The 22,863-nt window shown below is 44.7% G+C and overlaps 1 protein-coding gene across 32 annotated transcripts in view; it reads left to right on the top strand.

The window, feature by feature from the left end:
• The window catches only part of RBFOX2 (RNA binding fox-1 homolog 2), a 166,434-nt gene that overhangs the window by 61,425 nt on the left and 82,146 nt on the right, over window positions 1-22,863 (top strand). The window contains exon 1 of one of the 32 annotated variants that reach the window (XM_062602645.1): window positions 13,473-13,628. The exons of 29 other annotated variants lie outside the window; for them this stretch is intronic. In XM_062602645.1, coding sequence (XP_062458629.1) covers window positions 13,557-13,628 — 72 coding nt within the window. In that variant the 5' untranslated portion in view covers window positions 13,473-13,556. Of the gene's footprint in view, window positions 1-13,472; window positions 13,629-19,077; window positions 19,416-22,594; window positions 22,599-22,863 lie in introns of those variants that run through there. 2 more of the 32 variants (XM_062602652.1, XM_062602658.1) reach the window with 2 other exon arrangements.

Below are 22,863 nucleotides of genomic sequence, written 5' to 3'. Positions count from 1 at the left end.
TTTCTGTAGCAGAGACAGTGTGATAGTCTTTCTGATGTTGAAAACCGAACGCATAGGTCTGATAATCGGTGTCGAAACTCAAGGAGTTTCAACATACAGGAGGTGTGTGTAGGGGCTCTTTTTGTTCATAAAGGACCATCTAAAACTATTTTAGTGTCGTCATGCACTCATTCCTGTTTACCTGCAGATGTGTGGAGTCCTGAGTTGCTCAAGAGGGCTCCTAGTCAGCAGTTACCATCGGGTAATTGGGGCTACGAAGGTGGGGGGGGTCTTTGCTTGGGAGGAGGTCTGTACTGACAACAGGGGCAGGCATTCTGCTGGCAACAGCCAGGAGCAAAGTGGTTTGAGTGTGGGAAAAGTGTTCAACCCTTTTCTGGATAAGAAAGCCTATTTTTTTCATTTATGAGCAGATGAATCTGTGTGTACTGTGAGTCATAAGATACAATCTAGAGTCATTTCATTCCAAGTATTTTCTAAAGAGCATGATGTGTTCTGAGAGTCGCATGTATGAATGTTGCCTTGTTGGAGGTCTGTTGTTACAAGAAAGGTTGAAAGGAAGGGGCAGCAGCCCTAGCAAGCAATTTATCAACCATCCTTCTCCTGTGCTCAAAGACAGCTGAAGCTATCAAAGGCAGGAGGGACCAAGGCAGGGGAGGTCCATGCTGTTGCTAGGCTTCTGGTAGGAAAGCACTGGATTCATCGCTCTGATCTCAGATTATAGTGGGTATAGATAATTTCCTCATTTCTTACAGCCATGTACAGAGTACATGCTGAGTGTTTGTGAGAGGGCCGGCTGCCTATTGCAACAAGAAATGATTTCTTTCTCTAGAGCCCTGTGAAAGTGAAGATCTTACCTAGACCTACTAATTACCATACAAGCAAGAATAGTGCCAGTAAGCTTGCCAAGCTCATTTTGAAACATTTTTTGTTGGTTTTCTTCCTGACCTGCCTTTTACTTGCCTTTTTGTCACTTAAAAGCCTCTCTTTCCATTCACTGGAATAATTTTTCCCCCTAGGCTCCGAGCTCATCAGTTTTACCACCAAGGGACTGGAAATCCAACTCTGCTGCCAAATTTGGGTCTTAGCAACGTGCTCTCCCTCACGCCAGGTCTTCCTATTATTTGTTTGGATTTTTTTTTTTTCATGAGAGGTAACTACAGCAGTGAAAAGTACGGTCATTATGGTGTGGCTTTCAAAGCATGCATCTGATAGCAGCAAAGCAAGTGACTATCCAAGGAAAACGGCCTCCTTGCTCTGTTCTGGTGCCAAGCCTAGGGCAGCTATTGCTGGGGAAGTCTGGCTGTGCCTGTAGGTCTTTGGCTGGAACCTGTTTTGTAGGAATGGCAAATAAACACATCGGGCATCAACTGAAGCTCTGATGGGATGAAGAGCAGCAGTCGCAGCCTCAGTCGATGCCGAGAGAGGTTAAGATGTGGAACACGGTGGTTCTGAGCCTGCAGGAAGGTTTTCCTGAATGCATGTTAGAGGTCAGGCCTGGTGTGAATTTCTGTGAATATGGTAAAAGACGCTTAATGTTATATAACACTGATTTTGGATTCTTGCTCCAGAGCAGCAAAGCCCTGGAGAATCATAAAATGGAGCTCATGGAAAAATTCCCTGAGCTGGTAGTCTGTGAGCTGATTCTCTGGTCTGAAAGTCCCCATGGTGCCATACTGTGGCCTGCATACATAGCTGTATGAACCCAGGAGTAATATGTTTGTCCAGCACTGCAACTGAGATAATGAGTTCTGCTGCTCGATAAGATTTATTTGCTTTGATGCAGCACCTTGTGAATGTGTCTGTGCTGTTTCCACACCCAAGGTGCTCCCTGCACAGCTGGTTTGGGAATGCCTGCCTTATGTTCCCCTGGGGGGGTTAATGTGATGAAGCAACTTGCATCTATTTGCATCTAGGATTTATACAGGCTTTGGAGATTTGGGAAACAGAGAAAAAAGAGTTTATGAAAAGAGATTATATAATGTGACCACCTATATTATTAGAGCACCATGAGCTGATAATCCAGGTGATTTTTTCCAGTTCTATGTTCCTGCAAGCCTGTAATCCTGGAAGCTGCCAAGGTCACTGCTGATACCAAAAAGCCTGGTGCAGCTCAAAAATGAGAAGGCATTTCAAATTAAGGTCCTGGTTTCAGAGAAAGGAGATTGAGGATCAGGATAATCTATTCTGTAGGCTACATTGGATTAATGTAAACCCAGGTAAAATCAGTGCCCAGCACATTGCGATCACATTCAGGAATTTTCTTCCCTGATGAGTCTAAACAACAGAATTAGAGGGCTGTAGGGTGGCTGAGTTGATATGACTTTCTCCAGCGGCTCTTCTGCCTGACTGCTGTGTTCCCACCTGTCCAAACAGCAAGGAGCACAGGGGACCCTGTTTGCTCTAAGCCTGTCCAAGTCTTGGGAGACTGACAGGACCAGGTCCTGTTAAAGTTAGTTTTTCACAAAACAGCCTGTTTGTCTTGGAAGGAAGAGGATAAACCATAAGAGAATAAGAGGAGAATAAACCTCAGCCTTCCTGGTTTCCAGCTGAAAGCTTGAGGAAGAGTGCAGATAATAGTGATTTGAGATTGAACATCTGTGTTTCCTGCACTTCCTGTGGTGCTTATTTGCAAATCTGGATTCCAGCAGCACCAGAACCTTACACTTGTCCTGACCCCCAAAGTTACAGCAGTGGTATGGGAAAAGTCTTTGAGTGATATGAATTTGGATGGCCTTTTGCTACAGCTCTGAGCAGTCTAGGGTATCAACTGTGTATATGTGCATGGTGTGACTGGATAGCTTGTGTGGTTAGCTGGAAGAGATCCCTTTGTCCTTCAGTGAAGGCTACTGGATACAGCAGGAGTTTGAGTCGGGTTGTAGGGTCAGACAGAGTGTTTTCTTTCGGGAGTTTCAGTTTGGAGGAGGATCTGCAGTCTGTATCTGCAGCTCTGGTTGGTACTCCATACCCAGGACTGTGTGACGCATCCTGCGGCTGTGCACTGGAGAGGCAGGCTGTGCTGATGGACCAGTGCAAATAGTTCCGCGCTGAAGTTTAAACAGGCTTAAAGAAAATTAAGAAATCAATTTAGGATGTGCTTGGTGCCCTCCAGGACTAAATTATTTTGCTGAAAGTGTTAAAGATTCCTCAAAGCTGTGAAGAAATTTAAACAAGTAATTACGTTTCCCTTGTCTGTCCCTTAAATTTAGGTTTCATTGTTTTCAGAGTACTGCATCTCATGACTAATATACTGCCTGCACAATGCTCTGGCTGATTTTTTACCAGATGGTTCTTGGGTTTGAAGCTGAATCCAGGGCAAAGGCAGTTAGTTTTGCTCCTGCTTTAAGTGAAGCTTCAAATGAAACATGCTGTCCCCCACACAATGCTCTAATTGAAACTTGGACTTAAGATAGTGATGAAGCGAAAATATTTTGACCAGATGACAGGGGTTTTTTTAGATATTCTTAGGGATTATTATTCATCGTGCTTTAAGGAGCTGGCAGAGGATAATACTGGAACACTCCTGTACTTTTTTATCATTTATAAAGCATGTAGTATTGAAACAAAGCTTAAATGTAGAAAAATGCTGAAATTCAGATATGTATACGTGGGTAGAAAACAGAAAATGTGCAGTATGATCTGCCTGCTGCTATTTTTTACTTTTTCATTTCTGTTGTAATGGCCTCCTTTTTCAGCCCACCCTCAATCACTACAGTGATGTCTGCTAGCATCCATAACGTATGTACCATTTTGGATGGAGAAGCCTCCCGAGTAAGGATGAAGCATCTCTTAGGAAGCTGGCAGTGCCTGTTTGGAAGTGTGCACGGGGCCTGTAACTCTATCAGGCCCATCGCAGTAATGCTGCATAGGCCTGTTGGATCCATCAGTAGCTTCATCCGAATTTATTACACTGAGAATTTTGGCTGCTTCCTCACTGTTCAGCACAGTGAGGAGGAGCAGTGAATGCCAGTTACTTTGGTCCAGCCAGCTGAAAAGGAGAAGCACTTTCAGCATAGGTGAAGCTACTGGTTAGGGCATCTTTTAAGAAATGGGTGGTATCTGCATCTTAGAGTTTTAGTGTTGGAGAATTCTTCTGCAGCAAAAGCTTTGCTGGAGTATATAGTGTATGTGTAATTGCTGCTTTTAAAACACCTTTAGGACTCACAAGTACAGTAGAAATATGAGGTGCCTTAATGCTTTTTCCTTGCATGGGGGGAGTATTGCTCTCCAGTGCAGCTCCTTAGCTGCCGTGAACTCGTGTGCAATAAACACCCTTTCTCTCTTCAGCCAAGCAGGGTGGTGATAGACACCCTCCCATTTAAACATGCGCGATTTTCTCTCCTGCAAGGGTAAAAACTTCAAAAATAGTACACATATCTATGCAGAACTGAGTGCCTTGTCCTGTTCCCCTCTTTCCCTCCCCCCTGTACCAACTCAAATTACCAGGAAGCCTTGGAAACTTTGGAGCAGGGGAACAGAGGTGCAGCTGGCCTGCATGTGTTGCACCAGCTGTAATGCAAATGAAACATGCTGAAAGAGGCTTTTCTCACTTTTGTAATTCTTGGGTATTGTTGCGCCACGGGGACATGCGACAATTTGTCTTAAATGTGTTTGCTGATATGTTCTGTACACTATACTGCGTCCTTTGTTCCGTGCCAGCAAGAGACAATATCAAAATCCAATTGCTTGTCGGCAGCATGTCTGGGTGCAGCTGGGACTGTCCTCCTGGCTTCCCCATCCATCAGTCCTGGGGTGATCCCATCACACTTGATACCAGTTAATGTAGAGCTGGCTGGAACACGGACTTTGGTAAATCCTCAGCTTTCTTGGTGGGTTGGACAAGTTGTTACAAACCACATGGTTTTTGTCCTTTGTTTCTGAAAGTGCCTGTTGCTCTTCTGTGAGAGGGCTGAAGGGGGAAGTCCCTGTAGGAAGACAAACCTGCACACTGGTCTGTAGGTACCAGCAAACTTTTCCAGCGCTTATCTGAAGTGGTAAGACATGGGTGCTGGGCTTCAGTTCTGTAAAAACAAAAGCTGATGTTGATTTAATCCCATTACATTGCGTTGATCTCTCAACCACTGGACTCTTAGTAGGATTCCAGCTTTAATCCTGTAAGGATCAATCTGGCCCGTTGCTTTTCTGTCCTGATCCTAAATCCCCCTTTAATCTTGTTAATTATACCAGGCCTTTTTTGGTTTCATTTTTTTTTTCTCCCTTATGGACCAGCAAAACAGCATTAAATCTTCACATTGCTGTCTCTTAACGTGGTGTTTTTACTCTTTGTTCATCCTGTTGAGGAGCAAGGTGCTCCTGAAGGCTGGTTTAAACCATTTCACCCGCATCAGCCTTTGGTGCCTGATGCTTCAGACTCCCATGGAGTCAACTGGTCATGCTGTTGTGCTGAATCCTTCCTGGTTCTATCAGGATCTTTCTTCTTTTTCATCTGTATTGTGCAGTGTGAAGGGGGTGGGGAATCATGGAACATGACAGCCACTTTCAAATACTTTCTTATTTTAAAGAAAAATGTTTTTTTTTTTTTTGAACAGAGTCCCATTGACTCTGGCATTTGGAGGGCTTTGGAGGAGAAGACCATGTGAGGTAATATGGAGCACTTCTAGGGTAACGAGGCTCTGAAAACAGAGGAAGTTCCAGGGACAAGGCTTGAGTAGTCCCATGGTCCACAGATGGATTCTGAAGGTCATGGAGAAATTCAGCTGCTTACATCAGCCTTTTTATGTTTATGTGTGTTTGGGGGCTTAAGGAGAGGAATAATGTGCATTCAGACTTGAGGCTCTTTATCTTCACATTGCACTGTCTGCAGGCCTCCAAGCCCAGCACTGCCTTTTCTGTGTAATGCACAAGGCCAATTTCTCACTGTGACAATCTGCTCCTGGCACTTGCTATAATAGAAACTAGCTGTGCTTAATGTATTCATCTCTGGTATTTCCTATACTGTAAAGAAGAAAACCAACCCAAAATTGCACCTAGATTTGCTGTAACTCGATCAAGAGCTGACAGATCATTTCTGGAACATGTCTGTGCTGGGATCCTGACCGCTCTGCCAAATTTTATGCCTTTATCTTGCAGTGCTGTTCCTTTCCCTCTCCCTGTCTGTGCCACTCTGCCTCAGTCAGCAGCAGCTTCTGCTTTTCCAGCCTTTCTGCCATATCCTGACTTCCTACCATCTTGCCAGAGCACCACGGGCCTGATTTTCTCTCCTTGCCAGAATGCAGGTTGTATGGATGCATTTGCCATAGAAGAGGTCAAGCCGATTCCCTTTTAAACCAGACAGAGAGGAAAACCATTTTGGATCATGGAAGTTGAGCTCTATGGATGTGTTGATTATAATTAAAGCAGTCCCTGTGTTTTTAGGTTTTGGAAAACACTTAGAGCTATGAGAAGAGGTGGCAATTGCTTTTAAGCAAATGTGGGCATTTTCCCAGCAGTTCTAGGGTTAAGGAAATTGCAGAAGGGTGACATGGTGACTGTGTTCCCTTTTTTTGTGTGTTGCCAGTAGCGAGAAGGGGGAAACTTTGATTTCTAATCCGCTTTGGAGGAGGCTCTGTATCAGGGCTGCACAGAAACATCCAGTCAAGCAGCTCCTTTATCATAAAGGGGATTTTAATTAAAACTGTTCTCGCATCATGAGCGGAATGAGCGTCAGTGCCAGCCAGCCCTGTACTGGGCATTTATCTCCTTCAAACCACATTACCAGTAATTGCTGCATTAAATCAAAGTCGAGGGAGATTACAGGTCTGAATTGGGCTGGCGGCCGGTGACAGTGTGGGGAGCTCCGTGCTGCTGAGCCGCTGATATGGGAACCACGTCCGCCCCCCCAGCTGGGGATGAAGAGTTGGAGGCCTGCTGGATCCCAGGGAGCCCTTCTCATTACGGGGCAGGAGGTTTTGTCATGACCCAGGAGGAGTGGCAGGCTGTATGCTTGGAGCATTTTAAGCTGCTGGTGTTTTTCTGTTAACTTCCTTTTAAAACAAACAAACCGAGAACAAAACAAACGTTGTGGCATTGCCATCCCACCTCTGTCTCCTGTTTGGATCCACGACAGAGGTTGCCTTTTGTTCACCTCCTGCTGCTTATTCCAGCCCTGAAACTCCAGAATAAATCGCCTCATCTCTTGAGATATCCCTCCTTGTCACAGCTCCATGATAGAGCTGCTAACTCAGTCCCAGTCTGCCCTGACGTGGGAGAGCTTCCCTCCTTCTTCACCTGTCCCTACAATGAGGAATTGTATCTTCCTTGACCTGTTGTTCCTTTGCCAACTATGGCTCATTAGTTCGTTTAATTATTTTTCTAGGTTTGTAAGCATTCTGTTGTCTCTTAGCTCTAGAGCAGCTGTTTTCTGTCTTCTTTTCTCTATACTTTGACCTTGGTGGCTCCAAAAAACATCTGATCATCCTAGCATTGCTCTTGCTTCCATTCTTCAGACCCCTGGTAGGGCAAGGCTGAAGAATGGCTGTGTCCACGTGAAGTTTTAGGCATGTGGACTGGCTGAGTAATTAGATCTATGTGGGCAATCAGTGGACTATCAAAATGTGACAGCTGGATTTCTAGGGGCTGTTATTAGATCGGTCTCATAATTGTAAAGAAGGTAAGTCAGGAACAGAATATGCAGAAAGCATGGTGTGGATTTTGTTTTTAATGTGGCTGTCGGTTTCTTCGTTTTCATCTTGATGGCAGGTAAGTATTTTCCTGTCCTATTGCATACAATCTGGGGCAGTTTGGCAGTGGCAGGTTTGCTTCATTTTGACCAGAGATGCCTTTGGAAATCTGCCATTCTGAAGTATGCTTCATGCAGGGTTTGCCTATCTACCACATTCTGCTGCAGAAAAGGGTCTTGTTCCCAGCACCATACTGAGGACCCAGTAATGTATATGAAAGAATATGCCTGCTAAAGCAGTTCAGTGGCAGGCTGTCGAGCAGTATTAGGTTTTCAAGATTCACACAAGTTACTCAGAAGCTATCTAATTCAGAGCAGTTGCAGGAGGTGTGCCTGCTGTGCGCCTTCAGAGCTTGAAGTTGCAGCTTTTGCTTCATTACAGTGTGAGCTTGAGATGCAGCTAAAGTATTGCCCTACTTTAACTCTGGCCTACGCATGAATCTGTAGCCTGAGATAAGTGGTTCCTTTAAATTCATGCTAAGAAACCTGTAAAGCTGTAGAGGCTGAAGTTTGAGTGCTGCTGATATCCAAGCTGATAATGCAGGGGGGTTGCAGTTGATTTTTGCATTGGTAGTCTTGTTACCAGGAAGTCAGAGTAGCCCCACTGCAGAGTAACTGGAGAGATGTGCAGAGAACATGATCTAAGTCTCTCATGGAGATTTCTTGATAATGACAGAAAACAGAGATAAGGGTTTTCATGGGAGCCGGGAAACCATCTTTATGGCTTCCTGGTTTTGGGACAGAGCATGCAGATAGTGGCAAATTGGGGTGAATGGACATGTATGATTTTTTTCTTTAGAGGTTACGGAAAGCTGCTGACAAGAGCAGGTATCTTGATCATGCAGATGGTGCAACACGAGAAAGCCCTTGGCTGGTTCTTGTTGTCCAGGGATTTCAGCTGCTGTGGCTTGTTTTAGAGCTTCCTGGGAATTGAAGCTAGCCTGGGAAATGGGCTTTGGGCTGAACCATGTCTGTCCTTTTGACTCCTGGGGAGAAGAGTGAGTAGTAGTTAGCTTATGTGTCCATAGCAGACCTCTGTGCCCACATCTTGGGGCTCTGGGTGAGAATAAAAAGGTGTCCAGAATTTTGATCACTCCTGCTATCTCAGAAAAGGTCAGGGCTCCCCCCCCACCCCAACCAACCAAACTCCAGGTGTTTGCTGCCTTTTACAACATTTGTCTTAGTCTGAGGCAGACAGTGATGTGAACACTGCCTCTTGCCCAAGAGCTGGCATAGCCTCAACATACCTCTTCTGTTCTCCACCACAGCCTTCTGCTTCTCCACTAAAAGCACCAGAGGAGGGACATAGCAGTAACTAACACCTCTGCCCCAACAAGAGTAATCCCTGGGATCACTCCCTACATCAAAGCATGACTTGCTGCTGTCACCGTTCATTTAGCATGCCTTGATTTTCCTCTTTCAGGGTACACACTGTGTCGTTCTTGCCAAACCTCAGCTTTGCGTGCTATTTCTGGCTCCTTTCTGTGCACTCAGCAAATGCACCAAACTCTTAACTGCAGCATTTCTGGCATGTTGTTCTTGAATCTCTTTAGAGCTGTCTGAGTTTAGGATTATATATATACATATATATAATATGTATATTGTTTTTAATAGGAATGGGGAAAAAGCAGGATTCATCTTCTGAAGCAGGCAAGCAGGATTTTGAACTGAGGCATACAGAAATTAATGGACAGATGTAATTCTTCTATCATGAAACTGTCTTTGCAGATTTACGCTGAAGGTGTCATATTCTGCATACTGCCGTGCTGGAACTGTTTCCAAATGATTTCCTGAGATTTATTTGGGGACTTGCTGTTGCGGCAGCTAAAGGTCCTGCCTGCATGATGTTCTCAAATTCCTCAGTTCCTGCCAGTAGTGCTGCCTCAGACCTAGCTATCTCACGTAGACTGTGCTGCCTGTTTATTTCCATTTTACTTCTGTTCAATTAAGAGTTTGGTTTAAGATTTTTGACATGTTTTGTCTCTTGCATGCATAGTTACAGTGTGTGGGCAGCAGCTCTGCTATTCTGGTTGAACCAAGTTGGGCAAGGGAATGCTTTTTCTCCTGTGTCAGAAGAACAAGATGCTGCCCCCCAAAAAACTTACCCCAGAATTCTACTTTTATATGTGGAGGTGGGAAGCTCTGCCACTCTTAAGGTAGGCACAAATTCAAGTCAATACTAGAGTAACTTATTGTGTGGACACCCTTTAACTTAGAACAAATGCCTTTTTCTATTTCAGTTTGTCACATGGAAGCAATTTGATAAGCTGGGAGGCTAGGTGGGGAGGAAAATCCATTCCAAAGCTGTCTCCGTTAGGGAGCAAGTGCTCAGCCAGATGAGTAAGACACGGCCATGTACTGAAATGCTCTGCGATAGTTGATCATGTGCTCCCTTTGCCCCAGGCAGAGGCAAGGTAAAACGTGTTAGCTCACACCCTCGGCAAAAGTGGTTTATCCCAGGACTGTTTGCTGGGATAGACTGGGAATGCCGTCACTCTCGGCCCCACAGCTGCCACGCAGCAACTTGCTGGTGGGCTGAGATAACTATACTTATACCATGGGGAAAATTGACAGTATCACCTAGACTTAGTTTGTGATTCATTCAATTAAAAATACTTGGTGAGAGTATCTCTGATACTACCATCTGGTGACTTTTAATAATACTTAGGAAGACAGTTCTTTAATTAAGGAATTAACCTTAATTTCTGTAGGCTTAGCATAGATTGGGAGAAATGCTTAGGCTTAAGTTGCCATATTTCACAGAAGAGTCAAGTCTTCCTTTTTCAGATCTCCCCGCCATCCCCTTTAGGATCAGCTAATTGAGCTGCTGCTGCTTGTTAAGTGAAGAACGAAGTGGGAGTATGAGAGGCAAAATGGGCAAAGCTTTTATCTGGCTGAGGTTCTGGAGCTAACAAATAGCCTCAGTAGCAAAGGAAAACTGCCTCCACTCTACTCTTTCTTTCCCCTTTCTCCATTGCCCCCAAAGTAACATAGAAAGGCAGCGTGGCTGTCATCTAATGTCTAAAGTACCAAGAGAAAACTCCGTCTCTTCTTTGATGTTGAAATTCTGCATCTGCACACCTTTCTGATTTTCAAGGAGCAACAAAAAGCACTTTGATGGACAGGTACCATTACCAAGATCAGTGCATATACAAGTGGTCCCAAAAGAAAGCCGTGCTGCGATCACCTTCTTTGCCAAATGGCTTAGCCCAAAAGTACACTTATTTTCTTCCTGAAGCTGTGCCAAGCACTTATACTTCTTCTTGAAAGGAGGCCCAGGGTTTTTTTTGCTGGAAAGTCTCTGTATACTTTCTTTTCCCCCTTTATGCTGTGCCTCTGGTAGTAACTAAGGCGACGGAGCCTGGCTGCCTTTAGAAGCTCCTTTTGGACCTGTCACATATTATACTCAGGTGTGCTGGAGTTTCCTCAAGATAGCATAATCAAAACCTGTTTTCATGCATGTAAAGCGATGGGTTGGAGTAGAAATGGAAGTTGGAGCTGTGTCTTCTATATGCTGCTGGTATATTCAGACTGTTGCCAGCTTTATTTTGTAACTTAATTGCTAATATATTTTCGTGAGTTATTGTTCTGTTGAAGCTGCCTTCCTGTGAGCCAGCTTGTTAGCTAGCATCGTGCATAAAACCTTGGTTCTGGAAGCATGGTCCTTTGACAGAGGATTTGTCAAACTTCGGGTGAGTGTTCATTGCTGCCTTACACTTCCTTCCTTTTCAGCGACAGACTCTGGGCAATCTTGAATTTTACCTGAATTGACTCCAGGTCCTTATCCGGCAGCTGAAGTTGTGTGGGCAGGTTCTGTGCTTCCAACTGCAGGAAGGCTCTGCCTACACAGGTCTAACTTCAGGATCAAGAGTCTTTACTCTCCTGTAATTTCACCAAGAGTCTTTGTTTCTCTTGACAGCCATGGATGCATAGATCAGGTGCTCAGAGATCTTGGTTTCTAGTTGAGGAAGATCCAGGATTGTGATTTCATGACTCCTTTTTCGGTCTGTAGGTTTCTGGGGTTTGCTAATGCTACCATTCTTCTGGATGGCTGTAAGAAGGTTCAACGAGCCAAAAGTCAGTTTTCACCAAAAAAAGGTCTTGCAATATACTGCTTTAGCAGACCAACATGGTATCTGCTCTGCCTCTGTTTTCCGAAGCAGAGTTTGTTGAGGCTTCAGAAATAAGTGGTACCTAAGAAAGAATAATTTTTAATTCTGACCTGTCCTTTTATGCTGTGCATTTGTAATTGTGTTTTAAAACTGTGCTAGTTTTCCAGTCTAGACAAACCATTAATATTTAATAGCTACGTGTAGATGATGCAGTGAAGAGCTAAGGGCGGTAACAGGATGCAGGTATCTTATGTCCACAGTTTAAAGTGTGCATGGTGCCTAGGTGTTAAGCCACGTTAGATTCGTTTCAGGACTACAGAGCTTGCTTGGGAAGTGTTTACAGTGGTAGGGGCAGATGCAAACAAATTCCATTGCTTTAAGTAAATTGCCTTGTGAATGGAGAATGTGTTGCATAAGAAGCTTGAAAAGGGAGATCTCCAGCACTGTGAGGGGAAAGGACATGAGCAGGAACTATTTCAGAGCTTCCATTTTATTAAATATTGTCTTTGATATTTTTCTCTCTTAAATTTTCTTCAAATTGTGAATTTCATCCATGAAAACTGGAATGTGTAATGACTGAGCTTGTTCCTGAGGCACTTCCTGGCAGAAGCAGTGTGTTGGGGCTATCATCTCTGTTACATTTAACCTGGTATTTGCTGCTTTCTCTAGCTTTGGGCTTCTTAGGCCATTTGCCAGAAGGATTTTAGTTTCCTTGGATTCGAAGTGTATTTTTGGTAATTTCATTTGTGCTAATGTGTTCTAGTAACATTAATCCTAATGAACACGAGGAATCAGTTGCACTAACTAATCAGACTAGGTTCAGGCAAGCAGTGGCTCCTATGGCTTTACTAACGCATTCAAATTCTTTCCTGTGATGTCCTTATTATGCTAATCCAACATGCTCTCATTTGCTTCTGCTGCTACTCCACACCCCCCCAGAACTGCTGGTTCCATTTCTGCTTAATGCATCTTGTTCCTGATCTTCAACATTTGCATGCTTTGGGTGCTTCACTTGCAAAGAACGCACTGGCTTAGTGCTGAGTTATTTGCTCTCCTGTGTAGCAGCTGATCCACCACCAGATTTTCTTGCTCTTGAGATCAGGACACCTGTGTAAAACTGCCAGGTTTCTGAAACATGAGGAAAACTAATTTAAGCAATCACCTATTTGTCATCATCTTTGCTTCTGTTTGCTCCTTGCTGTTGAGCTTTCCTGTGCATGCTCTGCCTATATTTATGTCCTTCCCACTTGAATCTCTTAATGATTCCAGTGTCAAAATAACAACTAGACCATATGTAATTTTCCTAGTCGATGATTATATTAAAACTGAGAAGAAAAAAATCATGCTTCTCTTTGAAAAACACTACACCTCTTCAATCCAATGAAGCAATACAGCCTAGAAAATGTAGCCCTCTGGAGGAATGATGGCTTCCTGGTATAAATACTCACCTGGAGTGAGTGAAAGCCGCCTTCGTGCTCAGGACGTATGGGACATGCTTTGCTGCAAAATGAGGATCTCTTTCAGCTCTAAAGATATAATCTTGGTATTGTGTGCTGTTTGTCTTAACACCGGTATGAGCTGGCTGAGCTGCTTGATCTGTTTAGCTGCTATGGAAATCAGTACATACCCAGCCAGAAAATGCATCCTTGCTTGCTGGCATGTTTCCTACATTTACATCAGTCTTTAAAAAGCAGAGACATATTGTAAGCTGCTCATCAGATCCCTGATGACCCAGTTTAGCAGATGTAGTGATTGGCTAATTGTTAAAGATGCCATTTTTGGTGGGTGAGAGGAAGAGCATCAGCCAGGCTTCTAGCGATGAAGAGTTAGAATCAGCGGAGGTAAGAGCTCTTTAGTGGGAGTAACTAGATACGGCTTGGATTAATTTGTCTGGAGAACAGAGAATTATACTAAAGATTTTATAAATTCAGTTTATAAAATGAAACTGTTGGTGTAATTTCCTTAGTAGAGATCAATGTGGTGTAATGACTGTGCAGCATGGAAATATCTCAGACTCCATGCTGTACTGCTGTGTTCCCACAGTACCACAGCTTTTAGCAATTAAAAATAAATATATGTATACATGGAAAATGCCTAGAACTACCACGGCTTCACTTCAAGCATAGTGACACTATGGCTAGAATATGTTCTTATAGCTGTACTTGTAATTGGGACTTAGCATGTTTGCTATAAGCAGGCTGAAGAAAGCAGCAGGCAAAGCAAAGCCCAGGGCTGTGGTCTTGCATTTTCCTAAAAAGCTCCTCAATCTGCAGACATCAAAGAGAGCAGTGCATGTGAAGTGAAATTCTGGGTTTGAGAACATTGGGAAAAACTTGTGTAATCTCTGTGCTTTGCTTAGTAGACAGAGAGAGGAAGATGAGGTAAATGCTGCTACAGTAGCATGTAAAACAGTATCTCCAGAAAAACCAATGTAGGTAGAGATGGGAAACAATAAAGTTGGATGTTATAAAAAGAACACTAAAATTCAGTAGTAACTAGACAGGCGATGTTCTTAGTTGTGTGAGCTGTGTGATCAATAAACTCACAACCATGTCAGGTTTTTTTTCAGGCTCCTGGCATTAGAAATAACAAGTAGAGGAACCAGAGCTACTGGTGCAGAACATGAAACTGGGTATTATAGGGATAATATCAATCGGCAAGAATAGTAGTTATGGCTTTAACATGCATTCAAGATTATGTATTGTTCAGATAGGGTAGATGTAAAAGGTGATAGGCTATGTTGTATGCAGTAGACTGTAAAGAAAAATGAAGAGTAATACTGATAATGCAGGATCTGTTTCTGGTCAAAATTGCTGTGGGGAAGAATGGTAAAAGAGGTCCCAGAGGGAGTACTGTGAGTCTGCTCTAATCCCTCGTAGGCTTGCATTCAGATAGAAACTTCATGCTCTGAAATGATACTGTTCCCAGTGCCATTAGATACAAATGTTAGTATGAGAAACTTTAATTTCTCAGATATGGCTTGGAGAACAAATGCTGCTAATAATAATAGGGTCAAAAGATGTCGTCACTGTAGCATCATCACCTTTTGTTGAGACCGTGAGTGAATTATTGGTGCTATGACTACCACAGAAAACAAGCCTTCATGTCCCCACCTTTGGACGTGTTCCCTGTGATACAGGCTTTGGTTCATGAAGCAAAATATTTGATGAAGTCAGTGAACTGGATTGAAAACTCAGACTTGCAGGTTGAAGTGTGTGGTTTGAAGGGGTTTTTGTTGTTGTTGCGGTTTTTCATTAGAGGTACTTTGGGTACAAATTCTTGAAGATATAGGTGAGGGGGAAGAATCTTGTAAGAAGAAACTTCAGCCTAACTGAAGGCATAATCATAGATTCATGGAACAGTTAGGGTTGGAAGGGACCTTAAAGATCATCTAGTTCCAACCCACGTAATCACCTTACAAAGGCTGTTAGGTGCAAAAAGAGAGCTTACAAAAGATAATTTCTCAGCAGAGATTGCTGTGCCTTTAAAGTCAGTAGGGATAAAATGCGAACTGCCAAAAATCAGGCTGAGTTAAACCTTGCAAATGTTGCTAAGGAAATGTGTGACAGTTTCTCAAAATACAGTTAGAGACAAGGGAAGATGTGGGGCCACTTAGTGTTGGGGGTAGGGTAGCTGATGAGGATACTCTTGTTGTGATCACAGAATTGAACAGATCTTTGTTGTTGTTGAAGGTGGAGTTGACCATGGGAGCAAGGGCTGGATGGGTAACAGGCATGAACCTACCGTAGAAGCAACCACATTGGAAGCATCAAAGACCCTAGTTTCATGCAGGCTGGGCTGGGGAGCAGGGTTGCTTGCGGAAGGGTGATACCTATTCCTGAAAGTGAAAGAAGCGGTTCATAAAGTTGCACATCTGATACAAGTTTTAATCTATCAAATCAGGAGGGCTAGCATATGGTTGGAGAACAGGAAGCGTAACAGCCCTGTTGGTGGTGGGAGATGACCTGAGTAAATACACACCTGTTGGTCCAACTTTAGTGATATGCTGACACAAAAATATTAATTAAAGGCTTGGATATGAATGAAAAATACAATAAAGGGCAACAAAAATCCATCAAAACAGGATTGTGCCATATCAACCTATCTGTTTTTAAGATAACCAATTTTCTTAACTTGAAAACATGCATTTTTCTTAATAGGATGATGTGTCTTGCTGTAGATGGGTCGTACAGCATCTGATGTTGTGCTTTAGAGGAAAGTACTGATGAGGCCAGAGAGGAGGCAGTTTAGTGCTGAAATTGTGAAACAAATTAGGAGCTAAGAGTGTTGTTCTAGGTAATGTCTTGGGGGAAGAAAAAAATGAGCACAGGCTAGATCAGGTGCTGGAAAGGGCTTCTGGAGATTGGGAATTCAAAGCTGGTTTTATGACGAAAGACTGGAACAGCTGCTGCTTTAGATGGGTAAAGCAGGGATATTTGAGGAAGGTTAATTATAACAGAAAGAGAAAATGTGGTTAAGCCAGAGGACAGAACTGCGAAAGAATATCAGAAACATTAAGCTGGAGACAGATGCAGATCCCAGCTGCTGGGGAGTGCAGTTCTAGAGCAGCCTTTGGCTGGGGTTACGTAGCTGCAAACCCCAGTTCTAAGATGGAGTGTGATAAATTTATAATAAGAAGATTAGATGACGTATGATAGCATTTGATCTGATTCTGTCAGGAGGTCTTTTCCAGTCTTAATATTTCTATAATTCTAAATTTATTCATATGAGTAAGCATTTGCAGGAACAAGGGTATGATTTTATAACAGTTACCTAACTTGTGTTACTGGAAATGCATGTGCATAGCAGGTTATATGGTAACGTAGCTGGGCCTTTATCTCCAAATAAAATTATGGAGCACAGCGCCATCCTGTATTTGACTACTATTTGTTGCAACTCAGTGTGTAGTAGTAAACCAGCCATAATGGCCAGCCTTGCAGAAAAGTCAGTAGTTCATTACCGGTTAAGGAAGCCTTGCTCTATCCATCTTAGCACATACAAGTTTAAAACTAGTTTTTGTTGCTTAATTTTCTGTAGGACACATGAGCTGTGATGCTTTGTTACTGAAGTGTCACCCAAGTATCTTAGTGCTGGTTAAGGCAGGATACTTAAATTTGCATCAGAAATGTTAACGCATGGCTGTTCTGTCTGGATCTGTAGTTAAAACACAGAGGAGCTTAGGTGATGCTTCTGGCTCCCCCTCCTTGTTTTGTTTTGCCCATGTGTTGGTTATTTATAGATGGTAAGATATCTGCACTAGGATTTGGAAATGTTTATTCCCCTGAGGCCTGGTTGGAAATGACAAGAATGGGATTGTGAAATAAATGTAAGGTTTTCTAACTTAGTTAAGGATTTGGTTTTAAGACTTGGGGCAGTAATATGGAGTATCTGAAACAGGCTGTGGAAAAGACTTTAAAAAAAAAAAAAAAATTAATGCCTTTTCATAAGTAAATGTTATTGGGGGTACTAAATTGCCTGATTGCTTAGAAGCCAGACTTGCAGGGGGAGTGCTTGGGTCTGGGGCAAAATAAACTGGCCAGAGAGAACAAGATGGAAGTTCCTTGTGGGAGCCTCATCCTTTTTCCCCAGTGAAGAGCTCTAGAAGCATAGCTGCTTTCCCATTTAAGGGCAGTTAATTTCTCTCTCTCTCTGAAAATCCTCACACAGAAACAATGGCTATAGAAACTTTTTTTTGGATGCAGAAATGTCATGCTTTATAGTCCCCAGATTGGCTGTGCTCCATTTGTAAGAAAGCAGCAGCCCTGTGGCCCTAGGAAAGATGATGAGAGTGGGTGGCAGCTGCTGTAACCACTCACCCAGCTCGTAGCTGTCCTTTCCCCGGGCATCTTGGAGAGAAAGGGCAGTGGGAGCAGACAAGCCAAGAGCTGTCCTGCTAGCCTGGCTGGGTCAGAGGGCTGCAGATTAGGCACCCCTTACCTCAGTTACAAAGTGCCACACGTGCAGATTGTGCTAGAAAATGATCCAAGTATTTAACCTCTTTAAGGAAAAAAATAGATCTCAAGTTTTAATGTTTTGGAGGGGCAGGAAATGATCAGTAATGGTAGAAAGGCAGCTACCAAAGGCTAGGCTGAGGTAGCTGTTTAGTGGTGCACAGCAGCACTGCAGAAAGGTTAAAGATAGAAATGGAAAAAGCCCTGACTGTGTGGATTTAAAATAGGAGATATATGGGGATTCGGGTAGTCCTTCTGGGGTTTGATCACTGTAACATCCTTATTATTGGATGGGAGAGGGTTTATCACTGGAGGAAGGTGGGAATCTGTTGCGGTTTGGGACTGTTAATCAATAGAATGGTTTGTGTTGAAAGGGACCTTAGAGCTCACCCAGTTCCAACCCCCTGCCACGGGCAGGGACACCTTCCACTAGACCAGGTTGCTCCAAGCCCCATCCAAGCTGGTTAACTGTTTGGCAGCCTGGGTTTGGGCCTGGCGCGGGTTGTATTAGTGATGGGTGAAACCTCATGCGATCTGCTATGGGACCCGGCACCCCCTGGCCACGGTGTGTCTTCTGAGAACCATCAGCAGGCTCTCGGGTGTCTGGTAGAACGCCTGGCACGCAGGGCCGGCGGGGTGAGCCTGCAGGCCTCTGCCCGGGTAGCTCCCCATCTGTTCCCGTCGCTCAGGGAGCGGATTCCTGCCTGGGAATGGGGAGGCCAGGCTTCCTAAAACGGGCACAACAACTGGCCCTGCCCAGCCTTGCCCCCTTCTCCCCATTGATTGCTGTTCCTTGGGGTAAAGTTAATCCCCCATCCACCCCCAGTTTGGCTGGGACAGCTGAAGGGGGCAACCTGCCGGTGCAAGGCCGGGGTGGTGGGGGCAATCCCGGGGCCTGGCTCCCCCCTACCAGCCTTGGTTCCAGCAGCTGTCCCTGCCTGCCTCATGCGCAAAGGGAGGGAGGGATGGGTGTTAAGCGATCCGGGCACATACACCCTCGTGAAAGAGATCCCTTCAGTGCGAGATATCAGAGTGGCCTCTCCCCTCTCCCTCCCTCCCCAGCACCAAAGGGTTTTACTATGCTAATCCCAGCACCTGTCCCTGCCGAGGACAGCAAGAAGGGTATGGGGGTGGGGGAGGAGTGGAGTCCCATATGTTTTTCCCTGTCCTGGATTGGGAGTGTTCCCTCTGACGCACCTAGAGCCCAGAACATATGCTCTTTTCAGATCCTAAATGCTGCCTGCTTCCTCCCATCCCTGGCGGCAGTGGTTGTGAGGATCCCGGGTCCCCCTCTTCCCGGCAGTCACTCTGTTTGCTGCCCGGGAGTCGCAGGACGCTCCTCAGGCGAGGCTTGCAGGGTCATTTGCAGTAGGGGATTTCTAATTTTAGGAGCCTCTGCCACCTATGGTTGAGCGCTGCCTCGCTGGATCCCAGAAGAGAGGGGCTGAGCTGAGCCAGGCAGCTCCTTTTTATTTTCAGCTGAGCTAGTGTCAACCTGAGTGGCCCCAGAGGCCCGAGCCAAGCACTGCGCAGGGCTGCCAGAGTCCTTCCCACAAGGCTGAAAGACGGAGACTCGGGTTTGAAGCTTCCAGTCCTGTGTCCATTTGGCCTTTAGCTGGAGGATCTTTGGCTATGTATGGTGTGTATTGTATGGATTACCAATACCCAGTCGTCCAGGTAAGCAAAAGGACAGTGGTGATACAGAGTCTTGGTGTTTGCTCTCTGTGTTCTTTGGGCACGTAAGCTCCAGAAGGACACTGCTTCCATGCTGGGCTCCTTCCTTGGCTTAGTGCTTCCCAGGCCTTGGCAGCTCAGAGGCTTGGAGGCAGCCCAGATGCTCAGAGGGTGTTGAGGCTCCTATATGTGAGCAGTACCATTTGACGCTTTAACTCCAAAGTCTGTGTCATTTGAGACCTGTGTGTTTGGATTTGCAGTTTTGGCTTTTTTCTCAATTTTGTTTGTTTGTAAAGGGTTGACCTGACAACAATGCCATGTTCTGCAAAGCTAGTGTGTTGTTGCGTGCCTTACTGCGTTGTCCGGGTGCAAGTGACTTGTACGTGTGACTGCAGTCTGTCCCGCGGGGATGGTGAGCCACCAGAGCAGCTCCTCACCTATTCTCCTTCTTCTGAAACCACCCACAAAACCTCCAACAAAGTCTTGCTTGTCACCTTTTTGCTTTTGGAGGGCCAGCAAGGATGTGTGGGGCGATAGGGATGTGGGTGGGTTTGAGAGCAGCGCTCGGGGCAGGGCAAAGCCTGTATTGCAGCCTCTGCTTGGGGAGGGGGCTATATTTGGAGCACACGTGAGATTTGCTGGCCCGGCGTGTGGAGTCCTGGAAAAGCCAGAGGCCATGGGTCAGGCTCAAATACTTCTGGAGCCAAGTGAAAGATGATGTTCTCTGCACAGTCCTTGGCTATTCAGCATCAGCATTCCTTGTCCTCACAGGCACCAAATTTATCCAGAAAACGTGAAACATAGACTAGTGATTGAAGATTAACTACCCTGAGATACATCAGATAGTCATTAAAGAGTGTTTTGTTAGGTTACCTTGTACTGGGGGTTTTATTACGCACATGAATAGAATCCACCAGCAGAAGTGTGTCTTTCGGTTGTTAAGATTTGTACCTGATAAATTGGTTCTTTGCACTTGAAACTTTTTTCTCCCTCCCCTTGGCCTTGATCCAGCTGGCAGGTTTGTTCCATCTAAACTTGAGCCAGCACAGAAATGCAGGTAATGGGATGTTAAAATCGAAGACTGTGCTTTCTTTCCACCCTAGCAGCAAGGGGGAATTACAGGCATAGCAAAAGAAAAAGGAAAACAAATCCTGAAACTCACTAAAGCAGAGTACTTGTGGTCTGTTCTTCTGTCCCTCCTCTCCTCATCTCCATTTCTATGAGTCCTATGAGTGTTAAACTAACCCAAGTATTTGAAAGCTTAGCACACTGGGTACATGAAGATCACTTTGTCAAACTAGAGGTTAGTTCTTCATCTGTGATCTCACCAGTGTGATTTCAGTGGTCTCATCCTGTCGCCTGCTGCATAAACATCCTTCTCCAGGATGTTTATTATTTTCAGTTAGGATTTGAATTATAGGAGCTAACCAAAAACCATCATGTACGTTGGGTGAATACAAAAGGGACTATAAAAGTGGTGCAGACGTGCTCAGGTGGGAGCAATGAGCTTTGCCTGGCATGATAGAGATGATAAGCTGTGCCCTGGCACTGCAGACTAGTTAAATGTGCCCATAGTTATTTCAGAAGGCTACTTCGACAGCATGGTAATGAAGCTTCAAAGCATATGTGCGTGTGATGCACGAGAAGTCAGGAGAACTCGTAAGCATTGGCATCTAGAGCCGTTCTGAATGTGCTGCTTTTTGAATAAATGCAGTAAGTAGGAAGGGATGATCTCATGGCTCTGAGCTGTACCTTCTTCAGGCTTCCAACCTTCAGCTCTACTGCTTCTCTGTTGCTTTCAGCAACATGTTCCGCAGTTTGAGTCTTTGGTTATCCTTGCAGAGGGTGGCAAATGGTGGTGGTTAATTTGGGCCCTGGTTCCATGATTTGCATGTAGGACAAGTGGAGGCCCACTAAACTTATATCTCTTGGCCATGAGACAACATCTGAACCCTCAGCGAGGAAGGGTGAGTTGCATAGATTCACCAATTAATTTTGTTAGTCTTGTTCATTATCAGGTGTTGCTTTGGGCTCCAGTAGAGCCCAAGACAACAAAGGCATTAAGTGTTCTCAAGTCTGGTCATGTTTTCCATGGTATTCTTGAAGCTTTGGAAACTCTCTATCAGATGTTGATTTCGGCTAGTTTTGCGGCAATCGGAGCTCCAGCAGACCTGTGTTTCTTGTTGCCTGAGGACCTCATTGGAAATAGGGGCTTGTCTTTCGCTAAATGGGAGAAAAGGTGGATATATTCCAAGCATGGGGGAGGAGATGCTTTCTGGCCTACAATGGAGATGAAAGAGAGAGACCAGCAGTAGATCACACTGAAGGGAATTCCCACTCCGCTGGCACACGAGCAAAGCAGTTGTACCAACTGGGTGGTGCAAGTGAAGGTTCAGCATGTGGCTGGGCACCTCTTTTTCCTTATAAGATTCTTCTTCATGGCAAATACTTCTAGAGGTTCCTAATGTGAAGGCCAAAGTGGATTAGAAATTATGCTGTCCTGGTTAACAGTGGTGGGATGATGGTAGCATGTTGTTTCTCTGTCGTGAAGGTCAGCGATACAGCCCTAGATCTGGGACAAGAATTGACACCCTGTGGGACAGAGGAGACTGAGTGAAAGCAGTAGTTAATTTAAGTGGAGTCAGGAGATTGTCCTGAGTGACATATATGTGAAGGGAGCCTACAAGGATGCTGGAGAGGGACTCTTCATCTCTTCATCAGGGACTGTAGTAACAGGACAACGGAGAATGGGTTTAAACTAAAAGAGGGGAAGTTCAGGTTAGATACAAGGAAGAAGTTCTTTACTGTGAGGATGATGAGGCACTGCAACAGGCTGCCCAAAGAAGTGATAAATGCTCCATCCCTGGTAGTGTTCAAGGCCAGGTTGGACAGAGCCTTGGGCAACATGGTCTAGTGCGAGGCATCCCTGCCCATGTCAAGGGGGTTGGAACTAGATATGATCTTAAGGTCCTTTCCAGTCCAAACCATTCTGTCATTTGCAGAGGTCTGGTGAATGAGATGCACATTGCTGAAACCTGGTGTTTTGCCATGGCAAAGGTATTAAGGAGGTTACTGTGGGGTTTTTGCTGCTTTGAGATGGAATTTACATTTGACCCAGAATTGTGCTCCAGAATCTCAGGTTTGTAATAGGGGAGGAGAGAAAAAAAACCTAATCCAGACAATCAAGTACTTTCCCTTTTTTTTGCAATATTGCCTATAAACCTGTAGAGGGTGGGATGTTAAGGGTGTGCTGATGCCTTCATTTTAGGCTTTCTCACCACAGGAGTATCAGCTGGGCTGGGCTGTGTGCTCCTGCTGGCGGCCTCCTGATTTAGGAGAGAAAGGGGAAGGGAGGGAGGGAGGGAGCCAGACGTCAGTTGGCAGGGAGTGAGATTGGGAAACTGAAAAGCACTCTGGGTCAGCATGGGCTGCCTGGAGAGCAGTGTGGTAG

The sequence above is a fragment of the Pezoporus occidentalis genome, unplaced genomic scaffold (assembly GCF_034315485.1).
Source record: "Pezoporus occidentalis ecotype Australia unplaced genomic scaffold, CSIRO_AGI_Poc_V1 ctg78, whole genome shotgun sequence".
NCBI classification, from domain to species: Eukaryota; Metazoa; Chordata; class Aves; order Psittaciformes; family Psittacidae; genus Pezoporus; species Pezoporus occidentalis.
This window is presented reverse-complemented; position numbering and strand designations above follow the sequence as displayed.